At 37.2% G+C, this 24,214-nt stretch overlaps 2 protein-coding genes across 7 annotated transcripts in view; one reads left to right on the forward strand and one right to left on the reverse strand.

Moving 5' to 3' along the window:
- Positions 1-3,994: 3,994 nt before the first annotated feature.
- LOC133525752 (YLP motif-containing protein 1) overlaps positions 3,995-24,214 on the reverse strand; it is a 34,365-nt gene continuing 14,145 nt past the window's right edge. Inside the window, exons 8-9 of one of the 2 annotated variants that reach the window (XR_009800626.1) lie at positions 5,068-5,097; positions 3,995-4,102 (exon numbers count right to left, since the gene is read on the reverse strand). The gene's annotated coding sequence lies outside the window, so the exon portion shown is untranslated. The remainder of the gene's footprint in view (positions 4,103-5,067; positions 5,098-24,214) is intronic. The other variant, XR_009800627.1, reaches the window with a different exon arrangement.
- LOC133525754 (uncharacterized) lies at positions 11,991-24,188 on the forward strand. 5 transcript variants are annotated; one of them, XM_061862129.1, is made up of 7 exons: positions 11,992-13,066; positions 21,103-21,208; positions 21,559-21,775; positions 21,911-22,107; positions 22,515-22,598; positions 22,775-23,025; positions 23,419-24,188. In XM_061862129.1, the coding sequence occupies exons 2-7, from the start codon at positions 21,104-21,106 to the stop codon at positions 23,543-23,545; spliced, it is 981 nt and encodes a 326-aa protein (XP_061718113.1). In that variant the 5' UTR covers positions 11,992-13,066; position 21,103; the 3' UTR covers positions 23,546-24,188. The 5 variants fall into 5 exon arrangements, with proteins under 5 accessions (XP_061718116.1, XP_061718113.1, XP_061718114.1 ...); XM_061862130.1 differs by having other exon boundaries at positions 21,559-21,751; positions 21,890-22,107; XM_061862131.1 differs by having other exon boundaries at positions 11,993-13,066; positions 21,559-21,751.

Genomic DNA, 24,214 nt, shown 5'->3' on the forward strand with positions numbered 1-24,214 from the left:
CGGTGCTTTTGTTTCCGATCCGCGCTCTCTGGGAAAAGCTGAACATTTTGTTCGGAGTCTAGCTTTCATAAGAAAACGGGATCTGGCAAAAGTAAAGCCTCTCTGCAATTACCTTCCAGAATGCTGTTGGTACTGCCCCTAAGCCTGCCCATCATCGAGACGTTTCTGTCGCATAAAAAAAAAAAAATCAGCCTATACCTATACGTCCCACTGCTGGGCACAGGCCTCCTCTCATGTGCGACAGGGTTCGGACTATAGTCCCCACGCTACCCCAATGCGGATTGGGGACTTCACATACACCTTTGAATTTCTTCACAAATGTATGCAGGTTTCCTCACGATGTTTTCCTTCACCGTAAAGCTAGTGATAAATATCAAATGATATGTCGTACATAAGTTCCGAAAAACTCATTGGTACGAGCCAAGATTTGAACCCGCGACCACGGAAAGTCGGACGCCATCATATCCACTCGGCCACCACCGCTTTTTATCGTCATAATGTGAAAATCGTCCGTATGGGCCTCGGCGAACATGCGCGATGCACTACACCATGTGGGCAGCCCCAACAACATTCTGAGTGCATTATTATATTGCACGCGCAGGGCATTTAAGGCTTTTTTTCGAATACTTCACCCATAGGCTGCTCGAGTAAAATGATTGATTTGTGGTACTTCTTACTCTTCTTTAAAGATTATTATTTATCAGATTAGAAATCAATCAAATCAATTATTACAGTACATATGGGGCTACTTTATAGCACTAGTGCGAGAAGTAGCATATTATGTTACTGTGTCGAACATTTAAAGGGCCATATGTACTGTAAAACGTTGTACGATACATGTGCGAATAGGTAATTCGCAACTCGTGTCGATTTAAAACACTCCCTTCGGTCGTGTTTTAATTTATCGCCACTCGTTTCGAATTTCCTATTTTTCGCACTTGTATCGTAATGTACTATTTTAGTAAGTTGATTAATTGAAATTAATTTAATATATAAATGATTGATTGAAAGCTTTAATAAGTACAATTTTTCCTCTCTTGACCATCGAGCAAACCTGCGGACGAGCATGTTACACCTTACCGCCAATGCCCTGCGCTCCCGCTCTATATCTAGGGCGTTATAATATGACCTAGATATTTCACTTTATCCACAACAGACAGTGTGGTTCCATGCAGCACAACCGGGGGTACAGAGCTCGGCGTGTAACTTCCAGCCTTAAAAATTAGCATCCAACACCCAGTATTACCCGCCTCTGGTTCACGAACTTTCTTTTACAATAGCATGTTATGTTGTCACACGCGTCGGGACGAGAGTGGCGACATACGATCTCCCTTGGTCCAGACGGGACCTCGGGTTGTCTCTCGACTTAGCTCAGATGTGGGGGGACACAGGGGGTAATAAAGAAACGCTGATTTATAACTAGACAATCTGTGGTCTTTTATGCCGGTTTATTTATAGAACTCTACGTATACTAGAATCTACGCTACTGAACGCGGGATGGGATCCCTTATCTGGGATATTACGGATGGGCGCGAGTCCCTAAACTACTCGCGACAAGTATACGGAGTCGTGCTGATCCCCCGGGACGGTTACCGGGGTCAGGCTGACGGTGGACGGTATAAGGATCGGGCCACGCCTCCATCAGGTACAAGGTACTAGTACCTGATGGAGGCGTGGCGCGTGTCGCCGCAACATGGCGAGATCGTGGCCATACCGTGTCCGCCGTCGACAGTCGCAATTTAGCTGTCATTGAAAAATGTGCAGGTCAATTTTCTTAAAATGCCGGTTTCGTGTCGAAATAGGAGTGCATACAAAAACTACAAGGATCATGGGGTTACATACCACATGTGGGTACATTTATTTTCACGTATTAGTCAATTAAACCACACATTTTAACAAATAAATTCAGTGATCTGAGTCGGACCATTTCGTCAAACGCGTGGCAATTTGAATATGCATTCTACATTGATGGTTTAGCATGGAAAACTATTTGATTCGAGCAACGGCGGAATACAACGGCATTATTATTTCTTACAAATGTAAACAGAGTGGCGCTTGTGCATAATTGATGTTTGTGCCAGGGATCGGAAACCGGTATTTTTTGTATGGGAACGAAAACGGTATTTTTTCGTTCTTTGTTAATTACTTCATTTCTAATTAGGCAATCTAAAAATACGAAGTCGTTATCTGAAAACACAACTGAGTCCTACATTTAGAGTATAAAATAAACCGAAATATATGGTTATTTCGATGTTTTTGCAAAAAACCGGTTCCGATCCCTGGTTTGTGCGTTATCGATAAAAATTATCTGGATGTATTGTGTATGGAAGTAATTATTTTCAAGTAAAATTTTATTATTATTTTGTACGTACCTATTAATTTTAATTATAAATCGAGTAGGGACGTCAAATAAAAAAATTGTTTTAATTACAATTATTTATTACATTGTAGTTTAGTGATTTTATTTTAGTCAGGTTCTTAGCAACGAATAACTGCACACAACCTAATTTGCTTTCGCAGTTCTTCATAACAATCATAACTCTATGTAATATTCGGATTCTGGTGACGACATAGGCTATAATAAAGTAGGTTCATTAAAAAATACAATTGTGTCTATTTTATTAATGTAACCCTGATTTTTACTCTCCCTTTCGTGAAGTACAATCCAGGCGAATGCTCACGTCTAACGATAATCCGAAAGTAAACAATTTAAACAAAGAGTAAATAAAATTATTACTAAAATTTAAACCAATTGGTTTAATAAATATATTATGTTTTGATTAGCATAAAACAAGCTTTCGAATCATGGTACATTTTTTTTAAATTAAAAGCTTTGTATTACATTTTATCAGTAAAATCCTTTGTGAAAGAACTTATGGATAGATTAATATACTTTGCTTGCACCAAAAAAATCTTAGCTCGCAAATAAGGTCAAATATTAAATGGAATATAAATTAAGTCAATGGCAATTATTACTTAAAACAATAAGTTTTAATGTCAAAACAATAAGGTCATGTTCAGAACATATAAAATATCGATAGCTGTTGTAACTTTATCGACTTATGCCCCTTTAGTGTCGCCGCTCTCGTCTGTTACTCCGCGCGGTTTGCCTAATCACAGCGCGTGAGTTGGTTGTACGCCGTCAATGATGTGGTGGGGGATAGTTGGAGACCACGAGACTCATTGAAATTATGTTTCGTTATAAATCTCCTTACTTCTATATCTATGGATCGGTTCTATCGAAGGGTAGCGTGCCAGACGCGTAGCCACACGCCGCACCGGTCTGACCCTTCGTAGGAGTGACGGGAAGTAAGGATCAGGATATGTGCCAGTGCGTCTACCACTACACGGCACTATATATCCCTTTTCGGAAAGACGGAGAAACATCACAATCCCGTCCCGGCTGAGGAGATTTTTTACCTGTAGGGAAAAAATCACCGTAATGAGTATAACCATCCTATTATAACATCCTGTGTTACTGTTTATTGGTTGACGGATCGTTGTTTTACGTTCATCGAACATGTTAAATTTGCTACAACGTGATATTATGGTATACTAAAATACTAGTATGCTCAATTAATTGTACTTTAACATTACTGGGTGTTATATCAACTCTCTGGTATTTTTAAAAGTCTAAGTTATGTCACTAACAGTGGTTAAAATATACATCGGTGTATTATTACCTGCTTTTACATTGTATACCTATACATATTATTATTAACTAACCCCAAACGGGCCACGGGCAACTTTAGCCAGTCTTCTCCGAGACCACGGGGGCAACGCCGTCCTCGAAACGTCGGAGGTAAATTTAAAACTTAATATGCGATTAAGTCCCGTTTGTGTTCTTTAATAATGTGTAAAAATCGTGAAAATATATTATTCGTTTATACCTTTTCAAATTTGTGGTAGCGGTTGCCACGGTCCCGTTTTTCTTCCGCGTCCTGGGCCCCCTTCCTAAGCCCAGCAAGCGCGTCCCTCCATTCCTTTTTCTCCCGCCTCGCCTTGTTCGCTTCCGCCTACTGGTCTGAGGCGGTACCGGTATGGTCGGCGGCTGTGGTTGAGGTGGTGGCTGGTCCGGTGTTGCTGGCTCGCCTTGAGCCTGCTGGAATGTGTCGTAATCGCAAAAACCAACATTTACGACGATATAACGTTTTGTCTTCACGAAGATATCCAACTTGTTTTGTTTTGTGTCTAAAAATTGTTTTATTGTGTAATTAAGTGTAGTTAGTATAGTTGTAGTTTTCGCTCTTTAATGTGTATTACATGCTGCGCATACATGCTTTGGATGGCATTCCCAACCAAAACCTCAACTTAAAATAATTATATCATGTAGTTAATGTTATCTGTTTTGTGTGCCTAATAAATAAAATAAAATAACTGAGGTTTTGCTTGTTTTTTAAACTACTACTAACACCAAGACTATGGATAAATAAAATTAAAGTACGTAATCAAATCGAGGTACGTTTGCGATAATTTTATATTAGGTATAGGAAAATTATTTACCCAAAATCCGATCGCTCTCTAAACTTTGGTCACATATGTTGTAAGTAGCCCTCGCACAAACCCCGATCTTTTTGGGATGTTACTGCACACTATGTTTTTAAACGCTGGTTTCAATTAAAATGTATCATTAGATATAGTGAAAAGTTTGCTGTACATATTTAATGAATAATAAATAATAATTGATAAATACCCGTACCGTAGTCGAAAGTGGTAACCCGCACATTCATTTCGATTTAAACATAAACACCAGTCAAAGAAGTCTATTTAGTTCGTTAACCCCATAATTTTTTCCACCCTGTACAACGTGGAGCAGAGCAAAAATAGTGAGGGGTCCGTTTAAGGGCATATTCGGTATCGAGAAGAAAAAGTAGAAATTCTTTTTTTATACGAAAACAAAAATTGTCGCCAACCCTCCATACAAAGGACAAAAACTATTAGCGTATTTATTTTACTTTATCCCAATCAGAACACGATACTGAATATCTTAAACGGATCCCCACTATTTTTGTTACACCTTGTATACCTATATAGTGACTGGAAATATTATGTTAATTGTTTTCTTACCATTACCAAGGGTCTTATTACTGCATATACCTGCAACAAGTGAAACATACATGAGAAACTAATTAAAAATTAAAGGCATACCTACTATACCTAGATATATAATAGCGAAAGGACAAATATGTCAGGATACAAAATACAAAAAAATACGCGATTTGAATAATTTAAAATTAAAAAACCGGTCAAGTGCGAATCCCTTTAACTCGCGCAGCAAGGGTTCCGTACAAACTTTCAATGATCTCATCTAACCAGCGAACGGAAATAAAACATGGAAGCATTTTGTCCGCTGAGTTATAGCCCAACGTAAACCTACCCTAAGGGATTACAAACTACTCGATTGGCAACTTCAGTTCGACCGAGATGATAGTCACTGATGGATGACTAAATCAACGCAAGCAAAAAGCAACGTTTTGTATAATTAAAAATGTCTTCATGTGTCGTAAAGTGGTGCAGAAGTTATTTTGGTCATTCCAAGGACTGTGGAATCACTTTTCTCGTGTACCTATAAGTAAACAGATAACTTAAGTAAAATTCTAAATAAATATGACGATTACCGCCGCCCATGGACACCTGCAATACCAGAGGGGTTGCAAGGGCGTTGCCGGTCTTTAAGATGGGAGTACGCTCTTTTCTTGAAGGTTTGAAGGTCGTATCGGTCCTTATATTTTATTTAGACATAATCTATATTGGAATATGTTATCAGTGGATTTGCTTGTTGTAAATTCTAAACCAATGGATTGCCTGTAAAACTCGGTACCTTCGTAGAGTCAGACCAAGACAAATATTAAATATAGAAAATGCCCAATGTAAAGAGGGGGCAACATTACAAAATCTAGTTACTACGTTAAGTGGGGTATCATAATGAAAGAGCTTAAATGAAACATTCCAAAACATTTCTTTTATTTTTTTCAAAGTGGAAAAAAATTTTTTTTTAAGGAAAATGTGAAATAAATAGCATTCACCTTCCTTATCTCCGAAGTTTACCAACGAAAAGTTAGCACATTTTTACATACTTACCTAACATTAATATTATTATACATTTTACAGGGAAAATATAATCACACCTCTATCTTGATAACTTATTATAATTTTCAAAAAACATTTGCTAATTTTTTTGCAATTTAACCTTCTTTGCGGGTGTTTATTATAATTGGATTTTTTAATGACAATACAGTAAAAATACATTCTTTAAAATTAAACAAAAATAGTTGAAATCGGTTCACATAATAAAAAAAAAAAAAAAAAAAACTGCCACAGCCAAATACAAACACTATTGTATGAAATTGAAGTCGGTTAAAAAAACAACATACACACAGGTCGCGCGAATGAGTTAGCCAATTTACCAATAGATGGCGCTGTTCACATTTATGTGAATTGTGCTTAGTATAATACGCATGGTCAAAACTCAAAAGCCTTCCGTGTTTAGGTTAGATGCAGTGAACGGAAATAAAAAAGAAATCCGCGTTTGAGAACATTACCTTTCAAATTCTCGGGATAATTAGCACACATAACTAAGCCTACGTTTAAATAAGACGATACGTTTACAGAGCCTGTAATCAAAACTGGTACTTAAACGAAATAATAGTTATCTCTATTACACTAATGTATATACACAGCATATAATGTCAATAACTATCAATCAGCGACATTAATCCGCTAATAACCTTCTTGCTGTACTTACGTACTGGCAGCTGAGAGTTCGCCAGTGGCGTAGATCGATACAAAGTCCCAAAAATATGTATACACGACCTTATTGCCCATATACGAGTATTAAGGGGTATACATATTTTTGGCACTTTGTCGCCCGTATCTATATTTTCTGACGCGACCGTACAACGAATAATTTTTAAGAAAAAAAAACCGACTTCAATGAGGGAGACCGGTGAAAGAACGATTATTGTTGATTTTGGATTTCATACAATGAAATTAAAAAGACAGCGTCCTACGCCTAATTATGTAGAAAAGGAGGTAACATGTTTTTTTTTTTGTCACTGCACCCACCTTATTTCAGATTTGCCCTATGGTTGACTGGTAAGATACCCGCAACAGGGTATTCGACTGTATTTAAGATAAATTATTTCACACCATGCATGAAATAAAGCACAAGATAATTATTTAAAAAACAAAATAGGATAGAAATATAAAAATGTACCCTGAAAACCTGTTTGACAAACATGCAAAGAGAACAAATTGCCAAACGTGAACTATGCATCATTGAAGAGTTCCGTTCTGTTCATCATCAGCAGTTCCAGTTCATCAAATCATCATGTCACTTCTACAAATGTAAATACTTGATTTTTTGATGAAAATACTAAGATCACTATATATATGCCTTTAAAATTTGAGGAGTTCCCTCGATTTCTCATGGACCCCATCGCCAGAACTCCGTAAATAATGACCAACATTACGATAACATGTTTTGGTACAACAGATTTCTTATCTGTGATAATGTTGTAATTGCTTCATAACTACGTCAAAATCGATTTGGTAATGACATTCAAATTTGGAACATCTCTGAAAAAAAAAACAATTCTATTTGACCTCTATTCTAATATCAGTCAAAAATGAATTCATTTACGTACAGTTTAACATAAGTATAACATGAATTTTTTTTTTTAAAGTAACTACTTATAGCAAAAGTTTCGTGTAAAATGAGCGATAAAAATATTTCGGGGACGCCACCAAATATCCGCGAGTTCCGTCAAGAGAGCAACGATGCCCCAATGTTGGCTGTAATTTGGGTTAGTGAATATATCATACAAATATGTGTGTAGATAAAATAGTGTATATAACTGTACATAATTAGGCATTAAAACACTTGTGTGATCCTTTTAAGAAACTCACTTCGTTCTTATCTTAAACCCACACTCGTGTATTTTAATGCCTTTTATTTTTTAGCAGTCGCATAAACTACTATAAACGAGCCATGGACCGCAGCATATTATGTGTAAAATTAATGGATCGTATCGTATCCGGAACACCACGCTGCGCTCAGCTCAGCTCAGAACAAAAGTAGTTGACGTAGCTCGGAAAGCGGCTAAGCTAAAGTGGACTGGGCTGGTCATGTCTGCCGTATGCCAAGTAGGCTGTGAGCCCAGATCGCCACTGAGTGATTTTTGATATATCAGGTATTTGATATATCAGTAAAATATCAACAACACTCCAAATTTTCTCACAACTTTCCAAGAATAGTTACATTTTAAAAATACCTATATTTAAAATGTATTCTTGGAAAGTTGTTAAACACGAAAGCCCTTATTTGAGCATTTGTTGATTTTATTGTCATGGGTCTGAGTTGATTGCCTCTAGGTACATTTATTAATTCTGTTCAACAAAAAATATATCTTAGCAAACTTTGTGCTTTGTTGGCGAACAGCTTTCATAATAATTGTGACTCAAAATGTTCGCATATCATGCCGAATATTCGGCGCTTCGGCTGAGTGGGGCCTAATATTCGGTATTCGGCCAAAACCACTATTCGGGGCATCTCTAGTTATTATGACCAGACATGCAAAGTCTTAGATTGAAAGTCCTAAAGAAAAATCTTGGCCATAACCTTTATTACTTTAAAGCATAGTTCATATAGAATTGGTACGCACTAGAAGATTGTTATTTTTTTATGTAAATAAAATAAGAAAGTTATGAATGGTGAATTTTAAATAGTAATGTATTTAGCTTTGAAATATGTATAAATTTAAAAAATATCTCTGTTATGTAAATAATTACGAACTGTTTTCATAATGGACCCCCCTCATCTTCTGCACAACACTTTTGTCGACATTTTTGGCGTGTTGATTTCTTGTAGATCGCAATAAGTTGATACCCTGGGCAATTTGACTAGTCTTGTTTAAATTTTCTTTCATGATTGCCCAGTAGTTTTTGATAGATTGAAATTGGTGACAATGCGGAGGATTCATCTTGCGGGGTATGTAATTGGCCTGATTATTAGCATACCATGACAAAACTTTTTTTTAGTAGTGGCAGCTGGCTAAATCTGCCCAACATTTAACAGGACCGTTATAGATTCTAATAAATGGCAATACTCATTTCTCTAAGCACTCTTTAATATAAAGGTCCGACTTCATTGTTGACTATGTTATAAAACTTTTCGTCTTATAGCCGCAATTATAAATTCCTTGCCATATCATGTTTTTTTTTTGCGAACTTGTCAAGTTTCACGAATTTATATTTTTCGGGTACATTACCTCTATTATTGGCCATATAAAACTTCGAACAGAGTAGTTGATTAAAATCGAGTTTTACATACTTCTTGTCGTCCAACAACAAGCAACCTTCGAATTTTGTCAATACTGGGTCGTACAATAGTCGAGCTAGTATTTTAGCTTGTCGGATCTGTTTAACAGTCCGATTTGGCTGTTTTATTGCTCGATAGCTCTTATAGCCACCTCTGAGGTGAATCATCTCTATTTTTCTAGAAGTTTCTTTGACCTTGGGACTTTTTTCCCAAAATCTTGTTATTTGTCCCAGACCTCCGATTAGTTTGTATTTTCCTGTCGGCTGATAGAGTCTTCTTGTAACGTTGTATGACACTACAAATATTAGCTTTTAGCATCTTAAGCGACTTAGCTGTCTTCGTCCGGGATCGATAAGAATTTTGGAAGTATTTGTGCACGATCAATCTCCTTTTCTCAATTTTCATGGTCGATAACTTTAAAATGCATAAAGCTAGAAAAATAATATTTTCACCATTAATACTTTGAAGGTTAGTGATTGAACTGTAACTGTATTTTTTTTTCCCGCCATGGAATAATTATTTTTTAAACATTGTTATTATGTGCCAATTCTATATGAACTAAGCTTTTATTATTGATTATGCAAATTTGCCTTGTCTTTTTGGTTTCCTCGTATTCGATAAGAAAAGTAGACTATTTAACTCGGGTGAAAGGTACCAAGCATCATTTCATCCCTTTGTTATCAATCTTCTATACTAATAGCTCCAGTTTAGCCTATTGTGATGGAAGGATATTTACGGAACCCTACACTGAGCATGGTCCGACATGCTCTTGGCCGGCTTTTTATAAAACCTATGAAAGTGTATTCATTAAAACCTAAATTAAATACCCTTTGATTATGTGGTCGTATCAAAAATACACGCTATATATCCATACTAATAATATAAATGAGAAAGTGTGTTTGTCTCCCAGGAAAGCGGACTTGACAAGTGAGACCATAGGTAGAGCCAACCAGCGTTATAAAATTGAGGCCCTTGTACAGCGATTTAGGAAAGCAATAGAGACTGCAGGGCAGGGGAGTATTCCGGAGTTTAGACCTCTTGGTGGAATCAAGAGTTAGAGAACCAGAAGAAAATGGTCAAACGAATAAGAAGAGGGATACAAACTATTAACCCAGTCCGAAAGATACTAGTATACATGGAATATAAGCGGAACTAATGGTGGTCCTCCGTGTTACGTTACGGCGCTGATCGTCCAGAGGAAACAAAATTCTTACATCTTGTGCGATTCAAGATCATCCCTACAAGCTGTAGCTATGGAAATTAGGCACGGCATCGGAACCGCCCACGAAAAGGGAATTGGCATACAATTGTACTGGATAAAAGCGCATGTGGGCATAACAGGCAAAGAACGGGCTGATGACCTTGCCAAAAATGCAGCTCTTAGGAACAAAAGAGCGCCAATGTACGATAAGTTCCACCTATCTATTTACAACAGCGGAAACTGGCTCTGGAACGCGGCTGTTCTTCGGGGACGTGAGTGAGGCGAAGAAAACGCTGGGAAAAATGGACTTTGACAACACAAACGCTCAGATTTTGACGGGACATGGTGGGGTAAGGCAATATTTGCATAAATTTAAGTTGGTTTGCTCCCCGTACTGTGTCTGCGTCAACAGGGCGATTGAGTCAATACCCCATATATTAATAGAATGTCCTAGATTTGGGTACGACCGCCTGAAGTGCGAGCACGGCATGGGGAGGAGCATTAGTGTAGGGAACCTATGCGAACTAATTGGGAGCCACGACACCCGACATATATTTATGAAATACGCCAGGAAAATAATGATAACGGCGAATGGGTCCAAAGTTAAGTAAAATGAGACTGAAGCAGTAAACCCCTATAGTAGATTTCCGTAACTAATCAAAATAACCTAGACGCTTACTAGTAATTGATATTAACTCTGCATAAATATGGACATTTGGATAAAACAAATATTTTTTTTTCTAAAATCATAGTTTACTTTAAAATAACCACAGCTAAGTCAATATAACCAGTAAAATAGAATAAATGCCACTAAAGTAGAATGAATAAAGTAGTAAAGTAGTAGCACTAATGCTCATTGATGTATAAAAAAAATATAAAAATTGTGTAAGAGCAAAATAACCTTGATGCTTATTATACCGATATTGTTACTGCTAAATCATTAGGTAGAAGCGAAAAAAAAGAGTGTAATTATTATGTCCATGAGAAAAACATCAGTATATTTAATGTAGCCAGTAGCAGTAGTAGAACGTATAGCCGTAGAGTAGTATTTGATGCTTACACAGAATAGGCATAAGTATTGGGAAGGCGAGCGAATGAGAGTAAGAGGACCTTGATGACTAGTAGTATATGTATATGGAAAATATTCAGTACATATATAGGACAGGGACTAAAGGCATTAACACAGATCCTGATACATTGATTTACAATAAATAAATAATTAAATAAAAATAGAGTTTCTTGTTTTTACATTATAGTCTCGATCTCGTTCGGTCAACTCATCAGCTCAAACAACCAAATATCAGAGAGTGGGAGGCGAGGCATGACAGGGAATGGCATGCATCGCCTCTTATCCCGCTTAGGATAAAGCTATCAGTATATAGCAATTAGTTATAAATTGAAAATTGTAAGTGAAAAATTTATAAAGGAAAAAGTAATTAAAAAAGAAAACAAGCTCTGAAAAGAGAAACCAGAGGGATAAATCGGAGGGGGAGGGGGGAAAAACTCACAACCCCTGACCCCTCTACTTCCAACCTCCTGACCCCTCAATCCTCCACCCATCAGCTTACCGACCCCTTAACGCCCCTATCCCTACGCCGCTTTCACCTCCCACGCCTACCCCTCAACACCTCTCAGTATGGTTATGCATTTCTGACTAATTAGCCATCCCTTTAGGGGGTGGAAATTTGTAAGGGGAATAACTAAGAAGCAGATTGGATAAAGAATAAGCCATCCAAATTACTAATTCCACGCAAACGAGTCGCGGTTAAAAGCTAGTAGCATAATAAGTGCGAAAGTACTCTGTCTGTCTGTTTCCTCTTCACACGCTTAAACCACTGAAACGATTTAGATGAAATTTAGTAAAGTATGGAGGGTTTTAGGTTCGAGAAAGGACACATGAAAGTTTTTATCAAGGAAATCATCCCTTAAAAAGCCTTAAGCAAGGAATAAAGCCCATGAAACTATTTAAGTATTAAGATACTTAAATACTTTTTTTATAAATAAAACCTTATTTTCGCTATCTTGGCTACGGGAATATTCATAGTTATTCGACTGCGAACACAATAAAATTTATATCTAAGCAAAGTCGCGCGCATTTCGAATAACTTTTTTAAATTATTAGTACGTATTGCTGACTGCGTTGCCGGTCGAAATTAGTCCCGCATTTGAGGATGAAGCATAGGCAATCATGGGAATGTTTGGTATGTTAATTTAACAGCTTGAAGCGCGGGTAAGGCGCGAGCATTGTTTTTTTAACGATCGCCCGCTTTCGGGAGCGCCCGCGCAGGTTATTAGATGTCCTTGGAAGGTCCGAGTCCAGCCAACGGGATGAACAGGTTGGACTCACGGACAGACGGACGACTAGCACAGTTAGCCGCCGCCACCGTAACTGGGTCACCCTATATATATAGTGAAGTTCAAGGCGCAACACTCATTGCAAGTCAAACTCGCGTTCGAGAAACACGCACTTTCACCAGTGATAAGCTACATCGTGGAAGACAGTGTATCAGTGATTCAGTGATTGCCAGTACCGGAACCAGATAAAGGTAAGTCGTGTTTTTGGCTCGGACAGTGCAATGGCGAGTGTGAAAGTTTAACGGGACTGAACGCATCACTTGAAGTTACCACGTGATCTCAATTGTTAACAAAATTTAAGGTGTGATGTGTGATACCTGTGAATATGAATTATTAAAATGAGCTGTGTATAATGAAAAAATGTTATTTGTGAATTAGAAAACTTTTCGAAGTTCTGAAGAATCATACGAGTATGTTGTATGTAGACAACACTTGTGTCCAGTGTTGTGTGTTTACTTTTTGTTAATATTTTAAAATCTTTTTAAATTGTGTGTAATACATATTGAAAATTTCAAAAGTACCTACTAAGATCTGTAGTCACTTTAATGTGTGAACCTAATGACACCAACTGAAATTAAGTCAATAGGTACGCATATATTTAACGTCATCAGATTCACGAATTATTTAATCATAATTTTTTTTTATATATAATTTAAAAAAATGCATGTTTCTTCCTTAAAGAACACGGCACTCTTAGCTACTCTTCGGCTACTTTTTATCAGATATATTACGTAGATAAATATGTACGTCAGGATGACAGGTGGCGATAACCATAAAATTAAGCTTAATGAAGTATACGTCTTCCATACTGATATTAAGTCCTTTTTGCTTAATACGCTAGAATTAGCCTTTCACGTCTTTAAAACTGCAATAACTCGTATTTATATTTTATGTAGTAGCAGGGATAACTAGGTAATAAACCGAATATGATCACATATTGAATTAGATATCTCGTGGAACTTTTCTTAATAAAGGCTTATCCTACTTATTTGACGACCGGTCTGTGTAATATTTCTGCAGCACTACGTCCTAGAGCCGAAATTACCTAAATTATTAAAATGACAACTTTCTCCAAAGCATTGTATACTCAAACAGACAGACAGACCCATTAGCTTAATGACAACTTGGGAGAAAACAAAAAACTGTAGAATGCTATAGTAGGTAGGAAGGTGAACATTATCAGTGTATTCATCTCACTACCTGTCAAAACAATACAATTCGGCACAACAATTAAGGCCGTTTAGTTCTCGTCAACGATCTTTTCACTATCCGTTTTAGTCATGTAAATAAATACCTTCACTTTCCAAAATAAGAAAATGGTCGTCACACATTATGCCGCAGACGTGGATTGAACACGGGTTGAAACAATACGGGAAGCCAATAGCGTCTTAGGCAACTTTACACAATTTACATAATATGAATACATTATTGTATTGAATTTCGTGCGGCTTGGATATATGTTCAGTTAATTTTGAATCAATGACATACCAATGCGAAACTTAACTTCTCAATAATTCTTCTTCTCTATGGTTTAATCAGTAAACAATCGCCTCCAATTCTTCGTGAGGTTTCAAGGTGCGACCTATTAGATGGGAATTTTGTTACTGTTCATTTTAATTCATTGATATTTATCTATTCTGATTATTTAAACATATAAATACACAGTACCTGGTCGCCAAATTCTCTTACGTCGTTTCAGACATATCTACATGTATACGCAACTCATGCACACCTTACATCATGGCTATTTCGCTTTCTCATTTCACGCCGTTTGTAAACAAAAGGCAAGTAGATGGGCCCGGCGGACGGCTATTATGATACTTGTGACAGGTTTCTGCAAGTAATTAAAAGTCTTGAAACGTGAACTGGCTGTCGAAAGTGGCGAGGAAAGCTGTTACGATCGGAATGGTCAATAGCAACCAGGCTTGCGTGCTCGCCGCCTGTAGTTTCTCACACACTCGTCCACTGCAACTATCCAAAGAAATGTTTACATTTCCTTTGGCGTAAGTGTGGATATAAATTAAAGCAATGAATTATAGCTGTCGATTAAATTAATGCGACAAAGCGTTTCGATCCTTGGCATTAAGACAAATATCGATCTGTGAAAATATCATAGTTAAATGTCGAAGCCCCAAATTATGCGTCAGCAAAGTAAATGTAGGTATTTTGTCATTAAGTGATTTGTTTTCCTCAAAAGTCTCTACTCATCAACGTGTCTGATCAGTAAGCTTCCAATGGAAGTTGTAAGATCTGGAGATAATGCTGTGTAATGAGAAATTGAATTATGTATAAACCGTAGCTGGACTCATTTAATTCTGAGTACCTATGTAACAACTAGAGCAACATCTATTCGATTCAGAACTCTACAATGCGCCTGGGAGGTATATAATTTAAAAAGGTATTGATTTAAAACAAGCCAGACGGTGGTATTTTTTAACATTGAACTATAGGTAAACCTATTAAATCGCACTTAAGACCAAAGAAAACTCAATTTTTTTAGCTGTCATCAAATAGATCACAATTAATATGGGCGATCTGGATGGGAGTAAGGCCAGAATAAACACATTTTCTGAAGTACAAGGGTGGGTTGATAAAAACCAAAACCACAATTAAGTATCAAAATAATGATTAAAATTTATACTGTATCATATTTCTCAATAAGTATTAAAAACAAACAGTGTTTAGTTGTTGTTCCGAAAAATATTGAGGTATGAATTGAGACATTTTTCCATTTTGATAAAAATAGAGGATCGAGTTGTCATATAGTTTTATGTATTAGGGAACCCAAATTAAAACTCTTAACCCTTTTTTAGTACTGTCCGCATTTGGGCAGATGATTACATACGAAGACGACGAAGCGTCAATGGCATGTCCCGGAGTTCGAGAACAAATGAGGTGTCTATCCCAGAAACAAAAAAAGTAAAAATATTGTATTAAAGGACCGTCGATAACTAACTAGGGAGACAGCAGAGATTGTTAACAGCTCGCCGGAATAACTTTTCAATATATTACTAGAGTATTTTTCAAAAAGAAGCTTTGTACTATGTGCATGTTGGTAGCCGCTGCAGCCCTTAAAGACGATGAATCGCGACTTAGTGTCCAAATTTCATAAGTGGCTAATACGACAAAATAACCACAAACACTAAAACAATTGACACCTAAACAATTGACGCCAAAATGGCTATTTTGAGGGCCTTTACAGAATTTTTTTTGAAAACGGAATAATGGCCCCGGAGAAGCCTAAGTTTAGTTGTATCGAGATAGAAGGGGGATATGAAGAAAAATAAATTAGTCAGATTTAAATATCTTTGTATTTTAGTCTTCATTTCGGAAACTTATCAACTCACCCTCGTCCCTAGAACCCACCTAGAACTATCAAAAATCTGAGATTTGAAACATTTCAATCCACATGCGTAACAAGTGAATAGATAACCATTCGGCAACAGGCACTTCCTTGACTTATATCATCCATTCAACCACGAGAACTGAACACTTAACACTAAGCTGACAAATGAGAATCGGTTATGCAATATCAGTATCTACCTATTAACGAATCTTACAATGTTCCTCGCGAGACAACGAGCCTCAGTCTCGCCCGATCTCAGTCACTGAGGAGGCGTTACTAGACGTGTTGGATCTCCTGGGATTTCAAAATCATAATGAAATTCATCAAATATAACTAAATATGATTTTCGTGAATATCACAATTAAAGTCTATCCGAAGCGGTGACCAATAGCACTCTTTTTTAACTAAAATTAAATCATGACAAAATGGCAAAATATTTTAGAAGGAAATCTTTAATAATATTTTCCTGGATGAATAAGTCATGTGGAGAAACGCATACTGAATGAGTAGATAGATAGGGGGGGCAATTCCATTAAGTATACTGGCGAGTAATAATTGCGTGACAAACGAATATGCAAGTACCGCCCCTAAGATTTCTATGAAAAACCAAATTGTCTATTAAATAGCTTAATTGACAGTGATCATACTGATCATTTGCTGAGTAACTATCTCAACAAGATCTTTACAAATTTACATCATTTTTTATGGCACTAGCAGGTACAGGAAGTGGCAGGCCGGAAATAATCCACTGCCGAACAGATGTTAAAAAACAAATATTTTATGCTTGAAAATATCTTGATGACATCGCGCTGCATTAATGTCATCATCAAGAAACAGGCACTGAATCACTCCGCTCGTTCCATACCCAAAAAACTTAAGTGAAAGTTGTAGCCACGCGAGAGGCATCTTGTCATTCGGCGTTGGGTAAGCGAAGTGATTATAATTCAAAAAATATACACCTGCTTCTTTTTTTTAAAGCCACCATATTGGTAATATTTGATCGTGTCTGCTTCCACTAGCACCAATGTTAAGTAGGTAGGTTCAGTATGCTATAAAGTAGTTACACTAGGTACAGTAAGTACCTAGGGTAGGGAACATCTTCTGGATTGGATTGAGTGTAGTTTTTATACATTTTAACAAGTAGGTGAAGGTGTCAGCCGCTATTGAACATGTGCATCTAGAATCAGTGGTACCGTTGCATCCACATCGGGAGCGTGGTACGGTTAGGAGCGCGCACGCATCTGATAGCGTCCGATCTAGCGAGACCGTCTGAGGCGCGTGCTATCCGTTGGTTCCTTGGAATTTCCTCGCGAGACTTGCTAATCTTAATTCTAGTTAAATAAGATTACAAAGATTTCAGTTTAATCTCGGCTATTAAGAGGAAATTAATTATATAAGATTTTTTGTTTTATAATTTTAGCTATTTTTTCATAGATTCAACTCAATCTGATAAAAAAAGAATGAATATGTCCATGATAACAATGTACCCACTACTTATTAATTAGCAAGACACAATACCTACTTAAAATAATATAAATACCAATGATATCGTTCTTTGAATGAATGAATGAAATACTTTATTGCGATAAACATGGTTCACATAAGATGATACGTACATTATTGTTGAGTAGCAATACATGTTTAGCCACAAAATGGCATGCAAAATTATTTTTTACTCCTAAAATAAATATTAATGTGAAATGACATGCCATAAGAATAGTACATGTCTAGCGACAAATGACATGCAAATACTTTAACAGTCGGTTAATTATATTTACAATAATAATTACATTTATAATGGGGTACCTATGTCAGTCAGTCACTAAGTCTAAGTTTTAATACATTATAATTAAATTCAAAATTACATTTCTAAGCACCTATATCAAGAGTCAATTATTTAAAAAAGTCCTTAATCGAATAAAATGTCTTTTCTTTTAGCCACTGAAATAATTTCCTTTTAAATTCATTTAATGTCAAGTTTTTAATATTTGAAGGTAATTTATTAAATATACATATAGCCATTGGGAAGCAATTTCGACGTCGAATCTTTATACTACGTCGGTGGCAATCAAGCATACGGCCCGCCTGATGGTAAGCAGTCTCCGTAGCCTATGTACGCCTGCAACTCCAGAGGAGTTACAGAGCTCTGGCAACCTTACTCACCGGCAGGAACAAAACACTATGAGTAGGGTCTAGTGATATTTTGCTGCGGTTTTCTGTAAGGTGGAGGTACTTCTAGAGTTGGGCTCGTTAACTTGGGTTGTTGGGTTGGGTGTACAAATCATAAAAATCAACAACATAAAATTAAAAATAAATTAAACATTTTGGCTCACATAATATTTCATGTTCATAATAATATATATAACTCATATTACGACTTATCCATTCGCGTTCACATCCGCGTCGAGAACACGCACTGTTACTAAATTGTGCAGTTTTAGAAAGCGGATTGCACGCTGGACCAGTCAGCGGCGAAAAAAGGAGCCAAAAAACGACTCCACGGAAACGAGAAAACGTTCTAAAATGTTTATGAACGATGCCCACTCATTAGAACGTGAGATAATGCTGAGCAGAACCAGCATACGAAACAAAGATGCAAAAGTGAAATAATTCTGAGCAGAGGGGACTTTACAATGAAAGTGATTTCTTGGAGACAGAACTGCAGGTCCAAAATTAGAAAAACGTTAACCTTGCACGGAGGTGACACACGCCACCTGCCCGCGTCGCTTTCACCCATCACCATGTTTGCCGCGCCTTGCTGCGCTGTTCTGCGTTATTAGACAACATGATTATACTTCTTTCGAAAACCTATCTATTAAAGACGGTTTTTGTATAATTTAAAAAGACACCTAATAGGATATATGTTTTTCCTTAAATACTTGAACAGTTGAAAAGATGAAGAAAGAACGGATAAAATTAGTTAACCCTTCATCGGCAAAAAGTAAGCTACGACTGTTAGCAGTTTGACAGTAATTTCCGATTTTAACGTTATAGATATGTCTCGAGAAATGTTGTTGATTACAAAATATACAAAAACATCAATAGGTCATACAAAAAACATATGACGCTATTATTATTATGAACCTCCGGCTAAGACATTCGAGAATGTATGCCGTTGGCGAGATCCGCGTCGATCGAAAGTGAGGTTAGTTTCCCGCGCGATGCACCTCGAAGTTCAGTCGCCTGCGCAGGTTACTAGGTCAAGGGGTCGATGCCATTTCTACCCGTGCTTCATCCTATCGATAAGCCCTTCACCGCAAGAAAGCGGCTTCGCCTGGGGCAAAGAGCGAGTTATTTGCGTCTCAACTGATACTTAATGATAAAGACCGATAATGCTTACAATATGTCAATCTCATTATTTCCTCTACGAGACAGGCTATACCTAGTGTGGAGGTCAGTATAACATGTAACACTGTTTAAACTTATATTTGTCAAATAAACAATTTGTATTTGTATTATATGCACTTTCCAAAAATATACGCAAGACAGTATTTTTCATGGTTACGTTTAAAAATTTAATATTAACTGCATAGACAGTACACATCATTTAGGTACGGCGCAGACTCTCCGATGTTAAATGTTCATTACAGAAAATGTAAAGACATTTACTTATTTTCTGCTTTCTCCCTACAAAGTACGCATTCGTATGTGCATGGCGCTCTTTTCTATGTTGCTTTTCTATGCGCTGTTGACGAATGGATCTTTGTGTGCACGGCAGTTGTAGCTAAACAATGCGCCTGAACTATGGAGTAGCTAAATAAATAAACGTACGTATGTGGTTTTACGAGTAAATAGTAACAAGGCATACATAAAACATAAGCAACGGTTGGCCAAGACTAGCGACAACAAATTTCTCCGGAGAGAATCTCAACGGACGCGCTGTCACCGGCCACCGGCGCGCAGCCACAACGTGCCTACGTGTGCAATTTGCTTTTCAACTGACAACCGAGACAAATAGGTCGTTTTATAGACAATCCGTAGTAACAATGCTGAAGTCATTTACAGAATAGGTTCAATATTCTGTTGCAAAAACAGGTTTATCGAGGTCAAGTAATGAACCACCGTTTTTCATTGTTAGACATTCAACAGTAAAAATCACATCACGTAAAAAGCATTCCAAAAATTCAACAGTGACTAAAATGAGCATGATGCAACATCAGTAACGTGGTCGAAGCAGGTGAAAAATCACTCACTTTTATCGGTCAAAGAAAGTAGACCGCAGAGGCCGATTCGTTACCGTTAGCGCTTAATAAGTAGTCAAAACAACTAATTTCCGTCAATTTTTATAACTAGCATCTTATTTGAGACGGGTATGAGAGGTGACATCCAAAATACAGATAACGAAAACCGGGTTTGAATCAGTAAGTTGTAGAATAGAATTATGACAACATATATTATGAAATGTTTTATCACTTACTTATCAACTAAAAATATAAAATATAAATTTAATAAATGTAGGCATAAATTTAATAAATCTTTACAGATATAGTAAAAAGTACTTTGTTTACGGAGACTGCATCACGTCCAAGTCTTTTAGCTCGTAATAGCCACACTTAGCCAATTAGTTTAATAGGCATCCTCTAATTAGAGTCGCGGCCAGCATCCTCGTAAAAATGCACCTAAGGCAGTGTAGGGGTCTACTTTCTAAGCAACTCCAAACGCAGGCAATCAATTCGCGCGAATCACTCATCAGAACACTTTCTAATCGACAACGTTCATTGCGCTAACGTATAATTAAATAATATTCAACGTAGGTTAATTTTAATCAAATCTCCTTTACATGAGCAAAGTTTTAAATAAGTTGATATCATATTTCAGCACACTTACCTTTTCTTTTACCTTACCTACAATATGACTTACCATTTTTTTCCTTTTCCGCAGGATGAGTCAGAAGATCGCAGGCTGGGCGCTTTTAGCCCTGATTAGTTCATCGACGATTCTTCAGACGATAGCGTACCCGCAGCATCACGCTCCCCTCATCTCACAGGTATGATACCTACTTAGATGACAAAATAACTATTATAACTAACCTCTTACCATGTTTGGTACATTTTATTGCAAGACGGATTCATGAAAAGTATTGTATTATCATAAATAGGCCTTTTTGGCTAGCAAGAAATTATTTTGTTTTTATTAATGTGTGGTGCAGACAGACATGTGTAGTTTTTTTGTCGATGTATACGCACGGCTTCCTCTATAATACTGAACTGGAATTATAACGAACTGTGTAGTTTTTAAAATAGTTTAATTTTGACTTCATCTTTGATCGGCAAAAGTCTCGATTTAAAAAATACTCTTTTGGTGAATTTGTTTGAATTATTTGAATGGTTTTTCCAGTCAACAAGTAATGTCCGGACACAAAATCCGCAATACTACAGCAACTCGTTGCCTCTACCACACGAGCAACAGGTGCAGGAGCGGAAATTCGCAGAGAAGCCCAACGCTCTCAAGAAAGTCGCGCTGGACGACATCGACGATATTCAGAACAACTCCATCTCCGATGGTGGCTTCTCATGGTCCAACATGCTTGGTAAGGAGTATAGTTATCTTCCAGGTGATTTGATTTGATTACTATATTTTTAAAACGCTTGCTTCTAAACCTTTTAGTTAGAACAATTCGCATGTAAGCTTTCGTTAAGGCGAAATAATAAGAAGGATTAAATTTCAGGAATAATAAAACCATTTTCAGGAATGATAATGCAAATGTTGTTCAACCCCGGCGGCACTGGCCCCAACAAGAGTGACAGTATCGACACGGATTCTTCCTCTGTGTCGCCGTGGGCTAACCTCTTCTCGATGGGCCTCAAAATCCTGACAGCCATCCTCGGCGGAGGCGCTTCCAGCGACGGTATCGACAAGGTCGACAACGGCTCCTCTCCCATGCAGGTACAAAACCCAGAATTTAAACTTTTGCAAACACACAAAATAATTGCCAATTAACCGGAGTAATTCATTTATCTAAAGCATCACGCAATATAAAACATTGGGCCATAGATATCCTTATCCACTAACATCATTTCTGTAGATATTGTCTTCGGTCACTGTTATTGTAATGGCACTTGCAAGGTTATCCTCACCTGTAGAACTGTCATTTAGTATCCTTTGCGTAGTTTATAGAAATCCTAATACACATACAATAACTACAACCTTCACATCCAGGGATAATCTCAAAGAATTTATAGATTATTACAAATTTTATTAACGGAAATAGTTTCCTTGAGATTCTCCTACCATTTGAAATGTAAATAGTCAAGTACGGTATTGGAACCGGTGTCGCATCTCGCTTGCTTCAGGGTATATTGGCTGCGGTACTGTCGACGGTGCTCGGTGCAAAAGATCCTGACCAGGTCGCCTCCATGGCAAAACAGGCTGGAGAGGTACGCGGCCCATCCTTCCTCTCCTTTTAATATGTGCAGTATGATATACAAATAACCAATGTAGTATCAGGTAAAGCCAGGAAGTACGATAGATTTGACATGATTTTTAAGTTGATCTCGTGTTCTTTTCCACTTCTCCACGGGGCATTATGCATAAATATTGATAATCTTTTCAGTTCATCAACATCGTAGTGAACCTGTTGGACGCCCTCAAGACGTCATTCTCTCACCGCTCTCTGGCCGCTCGTTCCATGGGTCGCAAGGACTCCGTCAGCGACGCCGCCATCGCCGGAATTGCCATGCTAAAAACCTACGTCAGATCCTTCAACACAAGCGACGACAAATGCCTTCAAAAATACGTTTGCGACGCCAACAATGAGTGCGCTGCTGATATTGGACCTAAGAGTGTTTTCTGCCAACTTGGAACGTAAGTTCGCACTTATCCATTCTATGGTTCTATTTCTTGTTCCTTTTTAATGTCCTGTAAAATAAAAGGGGGTTTTCAACTCATCTGAACACAGTGGAGGGAGTTCAGATGAGTTGAAAGCCTCCTGTTATTTTTTTAGTATCCATTACCAAAATATTATTTACTTAATGGGAAGAACTCAGATTTACTGTTTTGATTTGTTTGAAAATTAAAGCCGCTTAACAAGAAAAAGTTACAGTGCAGAATATAATTTTCCTCTGGCCTAGTCAAAACACGGCGTGAAATTTTAAATCTCTATGGGTAATCATTCTTCCGCGCCTACATTTTGCAGTCTAGGCAACAAGACTTTTTAGTGACGAATGAGAATTTAATAAATGTTTTTTTTTTTCACAGTTATGCTGCCAGTTTCGTACTCGAGAGGCAATCTGGTGGTACCTTCGACGACTTCTACGAGGCTGGTCGCCGAGGACGCGGTGGCTTCGACTGCCGCCAGATGTACCTCGAATGCAATGAAGTTTAAGACCAAACACCCATTCCATATTAATTATAAATCGCCAAATCATTTTATTGTCCAAAACTTCGAACTTAAAACCTTTAACGTAAAATCCGAATTAACTGTAACGAAACTTCCTATTTATTGCTTTGGAAAGTTAACGCGATCGTGCAGTTATTATTGCATTTCGATTTCATAATGTATATTTTTTGTCTAACGATGAAACAATGTACACAAGGGTATAATTTTATATTGCCATGCCTAATTTTTGGCGTGATACGATCATATCCCATCGCACAAGCTAAGACGCGTTAAGTGTAGTATTCTAATAACTTATTTAAATTATTTATTTAACTTATTCTAGAAGTTAATGAGTAGAGATAACGTATGAAAACAAAGAATATCTGTATTTAACTGGTCGTATTTTTTGATGACCTAGTTAATTGAGCATTATAAAAAATTGGCATAATGTTCAGGGTCAAATGAACTATGTGTAATTACAATTCCGCCAATTTCTCAATAAATGACGACTGATGTAAAAATCTGTGTGATATAAATCAATTGTATCACTGAGTAGTTTAGTAATAGGTTTTGTATGTATTTAAAGTGTGTTGTATGATTGAGGACGTCCTTGTGTGCATGTGTGTGTATAATAAATAATAAATTATAATATTTTCTTTTATTTTCACATAGGTG

This window comes from Cydia pomonella, chromosome 15 (assembly GCF_033807575.1).
Source record: "Cydia pomonella isolate Wapato2018A chromosome 15, ilCydPomo1, whole genome shotgun sequence".
NCBI classification, from domain to species: domain Eukaryota; kingdom Metazoa; phylum Arthropoda; class Insecta; order Lepidoptera; family Tortricidae; genus Cydia; species Cydia pomonella.